Below are 14,609 nucleotides of genomic sequence, written 5' to 3' on the forward strand. Positions count from 1 at the left end.
TAATTATATGCCAGCTGGCTCTTAGCCAGCACATATACTGTATTTCCGGTGGAGTGTCAGCTGGGTTGTAAGAGCATCTTCTGTTATATTCTGCTTCTTTTGTGTATCTATGCTAGCCTAAAAATCTAGACGCACCCATAGCGGCAGCAAATGTAATTTGCTGGCAGAGTAGTCTAGAAACTGTCCGTTGGCTTGTGAGCTGGTGGGAAAACGCATGGGACTCATAAGTTGTAGCGCTATCCTATTGCGTGTAGAGGGAATTTGAAAGACAACCCCTCGGACTGAGCACTGCGAATGGTGAGTCCCCAGATCTTGATGTGGGTGGCTCGTCAGGCTATCTTTATGCTGCATTACTTCTCTAAAAGAAAGGTAACATTAAAACAATAGCCACTACAACACATCTGATGCTCCACTGGAAATATATGTGCTGGCTGAGAGCCTTCTTCGGCATATAGTCAGTTAGAAAATATTGACCGTGGTCATAATAGGCCATGCCCACAAATGACGACACCATGGCCAGGCCATGACACATAATTTTGATATGGTTCAATAAGCAAAAAGCAAAACCTTGATTAAAATTCAAAAAGAAAAAAAAATACAAAATGTCTTTGTTTAATGTTATGCAAACAGAACATACAGAGGTACCACAAAAAACAGTAAATCCTGGTTTTCCTGGACTAGGCCCCATTCAAAAGAAACTGGATCAGGAGTCTTAGTACATGGTCATCTAATCCAATTACATCATTACCAATAATGTTTTCATAGAGCTGCATTCTCTTTGTACCCCAGCACAAGTTCTTCCTTGGATTGTCCACATCAGCTTCATCTGTCAAGGCTAAAGTATTCAGTTGATAACAGAAAAAGGAAAAGTACTTTCCATCTGTAATTACTGCCTGAGACACAAATGGCCTATCCAGGTCTTCATGGCTCCAGAAACCTTATGGAAGACAACAAAAATTAACATGCAGCAGTTAAGACTGTATTGAGATCAAACATACAATAGGCAGCTCATTTATTATTCAGGTACTGTAGCAATAATGACAGACTTACATTTTACCTGTAGTCTACTAATGTCATAATAACTACTGCGTTAGAGCAGGGGTTCCCAAACTTTTCAGCCCACGACCTCCAAAATAAACTGCCAGGGTCCACGTCAATTCAACCAGGGCCCACGCACTTAGGTCTCAAAAAAATCCGGATCATCCAGACCAAATGTGACGATTTTGCTATTCCTATTTATGTACCAGCACGCATTACATAGGTACACCTGGTAATTTTTTCAGATTTTTTTAAAACCTAAGTGTGTGGGATCTGGTTGAACTGACGTGGAATGACCCGCCAGTGATTTGTGAACCCCCACTATTCCCAAAGGTGGTAGAAGTATGTTGCGTGCAACAGCACACACACACCTAGAGGCAAAGAAATTTGAAAGGCTTTTATTTGAAATTAAACTACTATTTTTATGTTTTGTTACAATTTTGGTTAAAATAAAATATGCCATATACCTTTTATTTTCTGTAAAACAGTCCAGAGTAATTCATCCCATGCTAATACAACTCTGTAAAAAATCTATGTAGATATTCCGTCATATCCTGTTTAAACATAGTTTTCTGTGTTTTTTTTTTAGCATGGCTAGAGCTGGGACGATTAGTCGACGTAATCAATTACATAAATTCGTCAACGTGAATAATCTGCGTCAACTATTCGCAACGTAGATTTATTAATGCACCCGTGATCTAGCCTACATCCCGATTTAAGCCAAAGACAGAGCGCACTTTGAGAGATGTGTCTAAGGTGGTAGCTAAACATATTTGTAGCACATGCTACAAAAAATCATTCTGTGCCATGGATGATTAAGGCCCAATTCACACCAAAGATTCGCAATGAGACAAAACCCTTGCAGAAAGGAGTTGCAATGGTGTGAATTAGATGTTGCACGTCGTCTAGTCACAGTTGCAAGGTTTTAGAATGTTGCAGCAAGTTGCTGGTTTATAGAATGTTCTTTGGTGTGAATTGGGCCTTAATCATAGGTTAATCATTAGGCTACCAACCTAACACCGGTGCGATACAGTTTTGCCTATGGCTATACATGCGTGAGAATGAGACGCTTGTTTGTTTGTTTGAAGTGCGTGTGTAGGGTAGCCTACATGAGGAGAATGTGCTTTGATTCCAATTTGGTCGTAATAGTCTACACGATTAAAAAGCATGCCCACGTGTGTGTACATAGTAGGCTATCCAAATAATCCTGCAACAGCTTGCGAATTATTCTCCCGTGCCCAGCAAGTGTTTTGCCTAAAGCGAGATCTGTTGTAGGGACTGGTGCATTCACAAATTTATTTTTTATATGTGTATTGTCTCCAAAGACAAAGATATGGCCTAAATCATTACTTTTACTGATGGGTTATGATTCACCATTTTTTTTGTAAAAAAATGTTGGTTATTCATGTTCTTTTATTCTGGATATTAAATCAAATAAATATAAAAAAATCTACATTAACAATGAATTGTTCTTATTTGCTTAATACAAACTTAACTTATTACTTAATACAAGGGCAAGTTATCATATGTACAGGCACAGCTCACTAAGTTAATGGTCAGTAATATTACAATGAAATCATTTGAAAATCGAATCAAATTAGAACACATCTCACAGATTGATGTCTTTCATTTGGTATTATTATTTTTCATTCACGTTACTTTTTAGTCATTGTGAGACAAAATAAAAATCTTAAGTCTGGCAAGATGCTTATTCCCCCTAAATATTTTCTCTTTACACTGAACACAAATGATTAGAAGTATCACATTTTAATAACAAACACAGTCATGCATTAATTTCTCCATAATGCATTCTACATTTTGCAGAGTTAGGTTTGACTTGCCTTGATACATTGCCTGAGCTCCTGTCCAGGCAAAGAGGCTGGCAATGGCATTTGCCCGCAAGGTAACTTCTACCTGGTCTTCGGATGTTTGTTTGCTCTTCTGTGCTCTGTGCAAATGAACTGGTACTGTATGAAACTGTGTGTGTCCGTAACAGCATGGGTCATCGACCTTTGAACCTATGACACAGAAAACACTTTTAGAATACTCAGAGCAGGAAAGGACTAGTACTGAAGACCATTTATGCACCCAATACTGTTCTTTTTTGGTTAGGTGAACATACCTAAATAAATATTGTTCTCATACTGCCTCCTAAACAATGGTAGCCGGTCAGGCAGTAGATTCATGACTGGGACTTCGACAGGAACTTCACTCCTCAATGGGACAAACTGGTGAACAAATAAAAGATTAATTGTTTTTTAATTGAGACAAATAAAATAGCCCATCAAGCCGGTTTATCTTGAGTGTAACATAAAACAATGATTGTAGAAAATAACATGAATGAGTCCCTCTGTGTGGTAACGTTAGTTCCTGAGGGAGTACCCATTTATGGCAGCAAAGCAAAGTGAATTCTGAGAGTTATTGGCTTTCATCCACGAGCCAAAAATACATTTTCCGCTTTTTCTCGGTCAAGAAGGTACTGACTTCAAAATATATTTCACATTTCTACTACATAAATGTCCCAATGTGAATACACATTCATCTTTCCAGCGGTGAAATGCTCCTTTAAGTATGGGACAGTGGAAAGTAGAATTTGGGACAGAGGTGAAAAAAAGTACATTTAGTGACCCGTCTATACCATAGACTGTATATATAGAACTGGACAGTGTGCCATCTGTTAAGAGTGATGCGAGCGCCTAAAACAATTTTTGTATCAACAACTTTTTATTTGAAAAAATAGTTTTCAAGATGCTTCAATACACAATTTTTCTTTTCTCGCTGAAATTATTTCTTTTAATGTTATATTAACAAATCTAAAAAGGGCGTGTTTACACCTATGATTGACAGCTGGCTGGCTGCAGACACAACGCTTTGTCCATTAAGTTTTACCGTCTAGGCTGCAGACACTACCACGTCATCGCTCACTTATTTTAACGACACCTGATTTCGACACATAATCTAACCTAAAGAAGCGTTGCTGTTATCATCATTAGGCTATATCTTATCACAGTCTGACTAAATACATATTGATAGCAGTGTTGCCAACTTAGCGACTTTGTCGCCATATTTAGCGAGATTTCAGACCCCCCCCAAGCGACTTTTTTTTGTAAAAAGCGACTAGCGACAAATCTAGCTACTTTTTCTGCCGTTCTTGGAGACTTTTTGAGAGCTGTGCAAAGCAAATGCAGCAGTTGGGAATAGGTTGGAAATGACTGCTTTTCAGCCACTTAATGCTCATTCTGGTGTATACTATGACAAGATGTACAGAAGTGTAAAGTGTATCAATTACCACAAGTATATTAAATTAAATATATTTAAATTAGGCTCTTAAAGTTGCCTATTTCAGTAGGTCTAGGAGAAAAGCAAACAAGTGTAAAGGGGAATTAAAGGGCCATCACCGTTTTTTTTTTTTGGGGGGGGGGCAGGGTCACGACCTGGTGACGTAATTGATATGTAAATTAGTGTGTGACTTTTGGAGCTGGCTTTAGCTACTTTAGCGACAACGTTACTTGTGTTTTAGTGAACACATTATTGGACCATAGCTTAACGTGAGGAGGGATTCAAAGTTACAAATGGCCAATTTGCTTAGTATGCTCAGAACAGCGGTATCTGAAAATGCGTTAAGGTATCGTTGTTACCTGCGATTGCACTGCTGGAGAAGCATTTTGCATTGGTATGATTTGATCAGGTCTTGCCAGTGATGTACGTCTACGGGAGGATTTACACATCATTTCAAAATAATACGTCTAAATTGAAAACTGCGACAACTCATTGATAGGCTCTCTCAATATGTCTGTAATCGTATGCCTCTACCACATGCTTGCTAGTCTTTCACCAGAGAGGGTGCTCCATTATAAATCAAAAATGTAATACTGCAGCCTTCATGTCAGCTGTAAAAATATGAGAACATGGATCTACTACATCAGGATACTCTGTAAACATTTTACACATAATCAGGAAGCTACTTTGCTGTTCAATGTGTGATGTGTTTAAAGTGGTACTACGTTTAAAGAAACATTTTTATTCTTTGTTTCAAGTGCATAAGAAAATACCACATTATGATGATGATGGTTAGGCCATCCTTAAAAATATTCTTGTTTGCAGTAACAGACAAAAAAATAAAAAAATGGGTCGGTAGGTAGGTCAATATTTTTTTTTTCAAGATTCAAAGTAAAAAAAAAGTAAAATTTTGGTCATGGTGATTACGTAGGTATGAATTTAAACAATTGTATATATTGTGACGTAACTGACTGGGTCCTCAACCCGTGCCTTCAGGCGCATCACTGCAAACCTCAATCTGATGCAGGTTATGTAGACCAGCCTTTCTCAAACTTCTTTGACCTGAGGCCCAGTCATGGCAGACTTTGGGGTCATAGGGCTCATCTACACGTACCCAACCCCACTCCCTCCAAATCAAATTGTCATTATCATTATCACAATCATTATTATGCCTAGATTGTTATACATGCACTTTCACTTAAATATTTTGTGACATGCACATCAGAGGACTGCTTTAGTAATGTAAGATATAATTAGTTTCATTACTTTTGCATGGTTGCATGATGCTTGCATAAGAAAAGAAATACTTCTCAAAACAGCAGCAATTATATGGGTGCTATTGTTTTGGGATGTTTCCCTCATGCAAGCATCATACATTGGTATGGAGAAAAAAAAATACATGTTTTTTTAATGAAGTTTAATTTGAATGCCTGAATGTAAGGATTCAGGAAACACAATACCAGCTTTTTTGACGAGCAGATAGGCGTAAATCACTGATCTGTTGATCTGATGAACAGATAGAAAGAAGGCTACAATAGCTATTGGCCACGTTATATTCAAATTTGACTATACAATACTCAGTGCTATACAGTGTATTATACAGTCTCTGCTCTGTTTCTATGGAAGTTCCAAAAATCAATGTTGTTCTATCAAGTGTCGTTAAACAATTAAATAGCATTCAACAGGTTGAAGCAAAGCTTTGATACCAACGTTATTGATTTGTTTCAGTTTCTCTCGCGCAGACGCCTGCATTGAATGAACGCTCATACCACCACTTTATTGCATGGCTCCATGTTTAATGACATCGATAGCAGAAATGTTTGTTTTCTTTTTTTTGTCGGCCCGCGGTATCTTGATCAACTTCGCAGCAAATTATCAGACGAAGCACCGGGCCTAATTTCACTCCACGACTCCGCAGACCATCAGTCTCCACGTTGCAGACCCATATTTTGAGAAATACTGAATAGACCACAACCAATTTCAATTCTTCAACACGGTCACCGTTAGACCAGAGGGGAGACGGGATGGGAAAAGATTCTGGGCACAGTTCTTCCAGAACTTCGTGCCAAGTTCGAGCGTTGTCGAGATGTTTGTGTAAATGAAACGAAGCGTATAGGCCATAGTGTGACATGCGTAAACCAATGGTGTACAGATGACGCCACAGGGTTTTATTTAAGAGAGCCTACGTTTGTATGTAGGCAATTTATATTCACAATACTTAGGCCTACTAAAATAAATAATTAAAGTATTTTATTTGTATTGGTTGTTTAGAGTAAAAAAAAATATCGGTCGGTCTTAACGCAAGTTTACAACCGGCAAGTCGGTCGGACTAAAAGGGGAAAAAAATAAATATGTGGGTCGGTTCTAAATTGACAGAGTCGGTCGGGTTACGGCAAACGAAAATATTTTTAAGGATGGCCTTACCCTTAACAAATACAAAACAATAATATAGCCGCAAGCGGCAATGGCGGGCCCGAGCACCTGCGGGCCGCAACCCATGACATTTCAGAATCCAACAAAGCACCGACGTGGTGCATTTGTAAAATGTACATATTTGATATGTGTGTTATTTGTTTTTGCATGTTATTTTCTGGCACATTTACTTGCTTGGCCAGGTGGGGCAATATGCAAGGCAGGCCCATTGTGTGTCATCATAATCATAATATATATTAACCTGAGAAATTTCAGATTATTCATTTTAAGCAAAGAACATTTTTGATACACTTTTTGGCCAGATGGTGGCGCTATATTAGGCATGTGAATTACACATGTGAATATCATCACAATAATGATATCCAATATTTTGTAAAGTTTCAGATCAACCAATAAAGGCATTACCAATTTCTGGCACATTTTCCTGCTTGGCCAGGTGGTGGCGCTATGCCAGGCAGGCCCATAGGGTGTCTGGATATCATCATAATTATAATATCTATTAACCTGAGAAGTTTCAGACCATTCATTCAAAGCATAGAGCATTTCTGGCATATTTCCTGTTTGGCCAGATGGTGGCGCTATGCTAGGCATGTGAATTATATGTGTGAATATCATCACAATAATGATATCCAATATGTTATAAAGTTTCAGATCAATCACTTAAGGCATTGTCCATTTCTGGCACATTTCCTACTTGGCCAGGGGGTGGCGCTATGTCAGGCAGGCCCATTGGGTGTCTGGATATCATCATAATCATAATATCTATTAACCTGAGAAGTTTCAGACCATTCATTCAATGCACTGTGATTATATGACACATTTCCAGTTTATATGGTGAGATATTAAAATCATGACATATTACAACATATCAAAAATCCCTTCGCAATTTAACATCAGCAACATCTTGGCATAATGTTAGCCAAATTTCACATGAATCCGGCAAACCGTCTAGGAGGAGTATGTTAAAATTGATCATGTAACATCAATGTAATTGCCATTCTTTCTGTTGCCAGGTGGTGGCGCTATGCCAAATATACATTATGGGCATGTGAATATCATCACTACCATGGTATTCAAAGACCTGTGAAATTTAAAACATTTCAAGCCATGCATGGTGAATTAAGACACATTTATTGTTAACGTGGAAGGGTATTAAAATTCATAGTTTCGCCATTTCGTCAAATTACAACATATCAAAAAAAGCTTCACAATTTAGAATCAGAAGCATATTGGCATCATGTATACCAACTTTCACATGAATCGGATCAATCGTCTAGGAGGAGTACATTAAAATTGATCATGTCCACAATGCACAAAATCCCAATTACCTCACTTCCTGTGGGCGTGGCTAATGGCATGTTAATACAAAAGTTGATTGTTTTTGGGAGTTACACACACCCACCAAATTTGGTGTGTGTATCTAAAACTATATTCCAACCACAAGTCACAGTGACATAAGGGGGCGCTATGGAGTTCCTGGGCCAAGCCCAGTGCCAAGGCTTTTCCCCTGTGTATTCATGGTACCCTTTTGACGTGTGTGCCAAATTTCATGCGTTTTCACCGATGGGAAGAACGTCTTCTGGCATCACAATTCATCACATTTTAGTCCGCACAAAATCCCAAATACCTCACTTCCTGTTGGGCATGGCTAATGCATTGTACATACGAAAGTTGTTCATCTTGGGGAGATACACATACCTACCGAATTTGATGCGTCTAGCTGAAAGTATGTGCCAACCACTGCCTCAATCACCTAAGGGGACGCTACTGAGTCCCTGGGCCACGCCCAGGGCCAAGCTCTTGTACCTAACTGCTTTGCGTGACACCTGATATGTGTGCCAAATTTCAAGCGTTTTCGACCATGTTAACCACCTCAAAAAAGGAAAAAGGAAAACGCTCTGAGACAAAGTTAATATAATAATAAATATAGCCGCAAGCGGCAATGGCGGGCCCGAGCACCTGCGGGCCGCAACCCGTGACATGTCGGAATCCAACAAAGCACCGACGTGGTGCGTTTGTGAAATGTACATATTTGATGCGTGTTCTATATGTTTTTGTATTTTATTTTCTGCCACATGTACTTGCTTGGCCAGGTGGGGGCGCAATGCAAGGCAGGGCCATTGGGTGTCATCATCATCATAATATATATTAACCTGAGAAACTTCAGACCATTCATTTTAAGCAAAGAACATTTCTGATACACTTTTTGGCCAGATGGTGGCGCTATATTAGGCATTTGAATTACACATGTGAATATCATCACAATAATGATATCCAATATTTTGCAAAGTTTCAGATCAACCAATATAGGCATTACCAATTTCTGGCACATTTTCCTGCTTGGCCAGGTGGTGGCGCTATGACAGGCAAGCCCATAGGGTCTCTGGATATCATTATAATTATAATATCTATTAACCTGAGAAGTTTCAAAACTGTCATTCAAAGCATAGAGCATTTCTGGCATATTTCCTGTTTGGCCAGATGGTGGCGCTATGCTAGGCATATGAATTATATGTGTGAATATCATCACAATAATGATATCCAATATTTTATAAAGTTTCAGATCAGTCACTTAAGGCATTGTCCATTTCTGGCACATTTCCTACTTGGCCAGGTGGTGGCGCTATGCCAGGCAGGCCCATTGGGTGTCTGAATATCATCATAATCCTAATATCTAGTAACCTGAGAAGTTTCAGACCATTCATTCAATGCACTGTGACTTTGACACATTTCCTGTTTATGTGGTGAGATATTAAAATCATGACATATTACAACATATCAAAAATCCCTTCGCAATTTAACATCAGCAACATCTTGGCATCATATTTGCCAAATTTCAAATGAATGTGACAAACCGTCTAGGAGGAGTATGTTAAAATTGATCATGTGACATCAGTGTAATTGCCATTCTTTCTGTTGCCAGGTGGTGGCGCTATGACAAATATGCATTATAGGCATGTCAATATCATCACTCCCATGGTATTCAAAGACCTGTGAAATTTAAAAATTTCAAGCCATGCATGGTGAATTAAGACACATTTATTGTTTATGTGGAAGGGTATTAAAATTAATAATTTCGCCATTTCGTCAAATTACAACGTATCAAAAAAAGGCTTCACAATTTATAATCAGGAACATCTCGGCGTCATGTATACCAACTTTGACATGAATCGGTTCAACCGTCTAGGAGGAGTACGTTAAAATTGATCATGTCCACAACGCACAAAATCTCAATTACCTCACTTCCTGTGGGCGTGGCTAATGGCATGTTAATACAAAAGTTGTTTGTTTTTGGGAGTTACATACACCCACCAAATTTGGTGTGTGTATCTAAAACTATATGCCAACCACAAGTCACTGTGACGTAAGGGGGCGCTATGGAGTTCCTGGGCAACGCCCGGTGCCAAGCTTTTATCCCTGTCTATTCACTGTACCACTTGATGTGTGTGCTAAATTTCATGCGTTTTCGATTATGTTAACCACCTCAAAATATTTGCCAACCACGGGATCAGTCACCTAAGGGGGCGCTAGCGAGTCCCTGGGCCACGCCCGGGGTCAAGCTCTTGTACCTAACTGCGATGCATGACACCTGACGTGTGTGCCAAATTTCAAGAGGTTTCGACCATGTTAACCACCTCAAAAACAGGAAAGCAAAAAAGTGGAATAACAATAATAATAAATATAGCCGCAAGCGGCAATGGCGGGCCCGAGCACCTGCGGGCCGCAACCCGTGACATGTCAGAATCCAACAAAGCACTGACGTGGTGAGTTTCTGAAATGTACATATTTGATGCGTGTGCTATTTATTTTTGCATTTAATTGTCTGCCACATTTACTCGCTTGGCCAGGTGGGGGCTTAATGCAAGGCAGGCCCATTGGGTGTCATCATATTCATAATATATATTAACCTGAGAAATTTCAGACCATTCATTTTAAGCAAAGAACATTTCTGATACACTTTTTGGTTGGCCAGATGGTGGCGCTATGTTAGTCATGAAAATTACACATGTGAATATCATCATAATAATGATATCCAAAATGTTTGTAAACTTTCAGATCAATCACTTAAGGCATTGTCCATTTCTGGCACATTTCCTGCTTGACCAGGTGGTGGCGCTATGCCAGGCAGGCCCATTGGGTGTCTGGATATCATCATAATCATAATATCTATTAACCTGAGAAGTTTCAGACCATTTATTCAATGCATAGAGCATTTCTGGCACATTTCCTGCTTGGCCAGATGGTGGCGCTATGCTAGGCCTGTGAATTACGCATGTGAATATCATCACAATAATGATATCCAATATTTTATAAAGTTTCAGATCAATCACTTAAGGCATTTTCCATTTCTGGCACATTTCCTGCTTGGCCAGGTGGTGGCGCTATGCCAGGCAGGCCCATTGGGTGTCTGGATATCATCATAATCATGATATCTATTAACCTGAGAAGTTTCAGACCATTCATTCAATGCACTGTGATTTATGACACATTTCCTGTTTATGTGGTGAGATATTAAAATCATATCAAATATATTACAACATTCAAAAATACCTTCACAATTTAACATCAGCGACATCTTGGCATAATGTTTGCCAAATTTCAAATGAATCTGGCAAACCGTCTAGGAGGAGTATGTTCAAATTGATCATGTGACATCAGTATAATTGTCATTCTTTCTGTTGCCAGTTGGTGGCGCTATGCCAAACATGCATTATGGGCATGTGAATATTATCATTAACATGGTCTTCAATGACCTGTGAAATTTAAAACATTTCAAGCCATGCATGGTGAATTATGACACATTTATTGTTTATGTGGAAGGGTATTAAAATTAATAATTTCGCCATTTCGTCAAATTACAACATATCGAAAAAAAACTTCACAATTTATAATCAGGAACATCTCGGCATCATGTATACCAACTTTGACATGAATCGGATCAACCGTCTAGGAGGAGTACGTTAAAATTGATGATGTCCACAACGCACAAAATCTCAATTACCTCACTTCCTGTGGGCGTGGCTAATGGCATGTTAATACAAAAGTTGTTTGTTTTTGGGAGTTACATACACCCACCAAATTTGGTGTGTGTATCTAAAACTATATGCCAACCACAAGTCACTGTGACGTAAGGGGGCGCTATGGAGTTCCTGGGCAACGCCCGGTGCCAAGCTTTTATCCCTGTCTATTCACTGTACCACTTGATGTGTGTGCTAAATTTCATGCGTTTTTGACCATGTTAACCACCTCAAAATATATGCCAACCACGGAATCAGTCACCTAAGGGGGCGCTAGCGAGTCCCTGGGCCACGCCCTGGGTCAAGCTCTTGTACCTAACTGCGATGCGTGACACCTGACGTGTGTGCCAAATTTCAAGAGATTTTGACCATGTTAACCACCTCAAAAACAGGAAAGCAAAAAAGTGGAATAACAATAATAATAATAATAATAATAATAATAATAATAATCCTTACAAAAACAATAGGGCCTTGCGCCCTTCGGTGCTCGGGCCCTAATAAATATAGCCGCAAGCGGCAATGGCGGGCCCGAGCACCTGCGGGCCGCAACCCGTGACATGTCGGAATCCAACAAAGCACCGACATGGTGCGTTTGTGAAATGTACATATTGGATGCGTGTGCTATTTGTTTTTGTATTTTATTTTCTGCCACATTTACTCGCTTGGCCAGGTGGGGGCGTAATGCAAGGCAGGCCCATTGGGTGTCATCATAATCATAATATATATTAACCTGAGAAATTTCAGACTATTCATTTTAAGCAAAGAACATTTCTGATACACTTTTTGGTTGGCCAGATGGTGGCGCTATGTTAGGCATGAAAATTACACATGTGAAGATCATCACAATAATGATATCCAAAATGTTTGTAAACTTTCAGATCAATCACTTAAGGCATTGTCCATTTCTGGCACATTTACTGCTTGAGCAGGTGGTGGCGCTATGCCAGGCAGGCCCATTGGGTGTCTGAATATCATCATAATCATGATATCTATTAACCTGAGAAGTTTCAGACCATTCATTTAATGCACTGTGATTATATGACACATTTCCAGTTTATATGGTGAGATATTAAAATCATGACATATTACAACATATCAAAAATCCCATCGCAATTTAACATCAGCAACATCTTGGCATAATGTTAGCCAAATTTCACATGAATCCGGCAAACCGTCTAGGAGGAGTATGTTAAAATTGATCATGTAACATCAATGTAATTGCCATTCTTTCTGTTGCCAGGTGGTGGCGCTATGCCAAATATACATTATGGGCATGTGAATATCATCACTACCATGGTATTCAAAGACCTGTGAAATGTAAAACATTTCAAGCCATGCATGGTGAATTAAGACACATTTATTGTTAACGTGGAAGGGTATTAAAATTCATAGTTTCGCCATTTCGTCAAATTACAACATATCAAAAAAAGCTTCACAATTTAGAATCAGAAGCATATTGGCATCATGTATACCAACTTTCACATGAATCGGATCAATCGTCTAGGAGGAGTACATTAAAATTGATCATGTCCACAATGCACAAAATCTCAATTACCTCACTTCCTGTGGGCGTGGCTAATGGCATGTTAATACAAAAGTTGATTGTTTTTGGGAGTTACACACACCCACCAAATTTGGTGTGTGTATCTAAAACTATATTCCAACCACAAGTCACAGTGACATAAGGGGGCGCTATGTAGTTCCTGGGCCAAGCCCAGTGCCAAGGCTTTTCCCCTGTGTATTCATGGTACCTCTTGACGTGTGTGCCAAATTTCATGCGTTTTCACCGATGGGAAGAACGTCTTCTGGCATCACAATTCATCACATTTTTGTCTGCACAAAATCCCAAATACCTCACTTCCTGTTGGGTGTGGCTAATGCATTGTACATACGAAAGTTGTTCATCTTGGGGAGATACACATACCTACCGAATTTGATGCGTCTAGCTGAAAGTATGTGCCAACCACTGCCTCAATCACCTAAGGGGGCGCTACTGAGTAGTCCCTGGGCCACGCCCAGGGCCAAGCTCTTGTACCTAACTGCTTTGCGTGACACCTGATATGTGTGCCAAATTTCAAGCGTTTTCGACCATGTTAACCACCTCAAAAAAGGAAAACGCTCTGAGACAAAGTTAATATAATAATAATAATAATAATAATAATAATCCTTACAAAAACAATAGGGCCTTGCGCCCTTCGGTGCTCGGGCCCTAAATATAGCCGCAAGCGGCAATGGCGGGCCCGAGCACCTGCGGGCCGCAACCCTTGACATGTCGGAATGCAACAAAGCACCGACGTGGTGCGTTTGTGAAATGTACATATTTGATGCGTGTGCTATTTGTTTTTGTATTTTATTTTCTGCCACATTTACTCGCTTGGCCACGTGGGGGCGTAATGCAAGGCAGGCCCATTGGGTGTCATCATAATCATAATATATATTAACCTGAGAAATTTCAGACCATTCATTTTAAGCAAAGAACATTTCTGATACACTTTTTGGTTGGCCAGATGGTGGCGCTATGTTAGGCATGAAAATTACACATGTGAATATCATCACAAAAATGATATCCAAAATGTTTGCAAACTTTCAGATCAATCAATTAAGGCATTGTCCATTTCTGGCACATTTCCTGCTTGACCAGGTGGTGGCGCTATGCCAGGCAGGCCCATTGGGTGTCTGGATATCATCATAATCATAATATCTATTAACCTGAGAAGTTTCAGACCATTTAATCAAAGCATAGAACATTTCTGGCACATTTCCTGCTTGGCCAGAAGGTGGCGCTTTGCTAAGCTTGTGAATTACGCATGTGAATATCATCACAATAATGATATCCAATAT

At 39.4% G+C, this 14,609-nt stretch overlaps 1 protein-coding gene across 1 annotated transcript in view; it reads right to left on the reverse strand.

Annotated features, from left to right (window-relative positions):
* Positions 1–596: 596 nt before the first annotated feature.
* The window catches only part of mrps30 (mitochondrial ribosomal protein S30), a 30,898-nt gene continuing 16,885 nt past the window's right edge, over positions 597–14,609 (reverse strand). The window contains exons 3-5 of the mRNA XM_076269784.1: positions 3,161–3,266; positions 2,880–3,056; positions 597–937 (exon numbers count right to left, since the gene is read on the reverse strand). Of these exons, the coding sequence (XP_076125899.1) occupies positions 678–937; positions 2,880–3,056; positions 3,161–3,266 (543 nt within the window). The 3' untranslated portion in view covers positions 597–677. The remainder of the gene's footprint in view (positions 938–2,879; positions 3,057–3,160; positions 3,267–14,609) is intronic.

The sequence above is a fragment of the Alosa pseudoharengus genome, unplaced genomic scaffold, assembly GCF_046254945.1.
Source record: "Alosa pseudoharengus isolate Yale_2024_CS ecotype anadromous, Long Island Sound unplaced genomic scaffold, YU_APseudo_1.1 YU_APseudo_1.1_scf_6, whole genome shotgun sequence".
NCBI lineage: Eukaryota > Metazoa > Chordata > Actinopteri > Clupeiformes > Clupeidae > Alosa > Alosa pseudoharengus.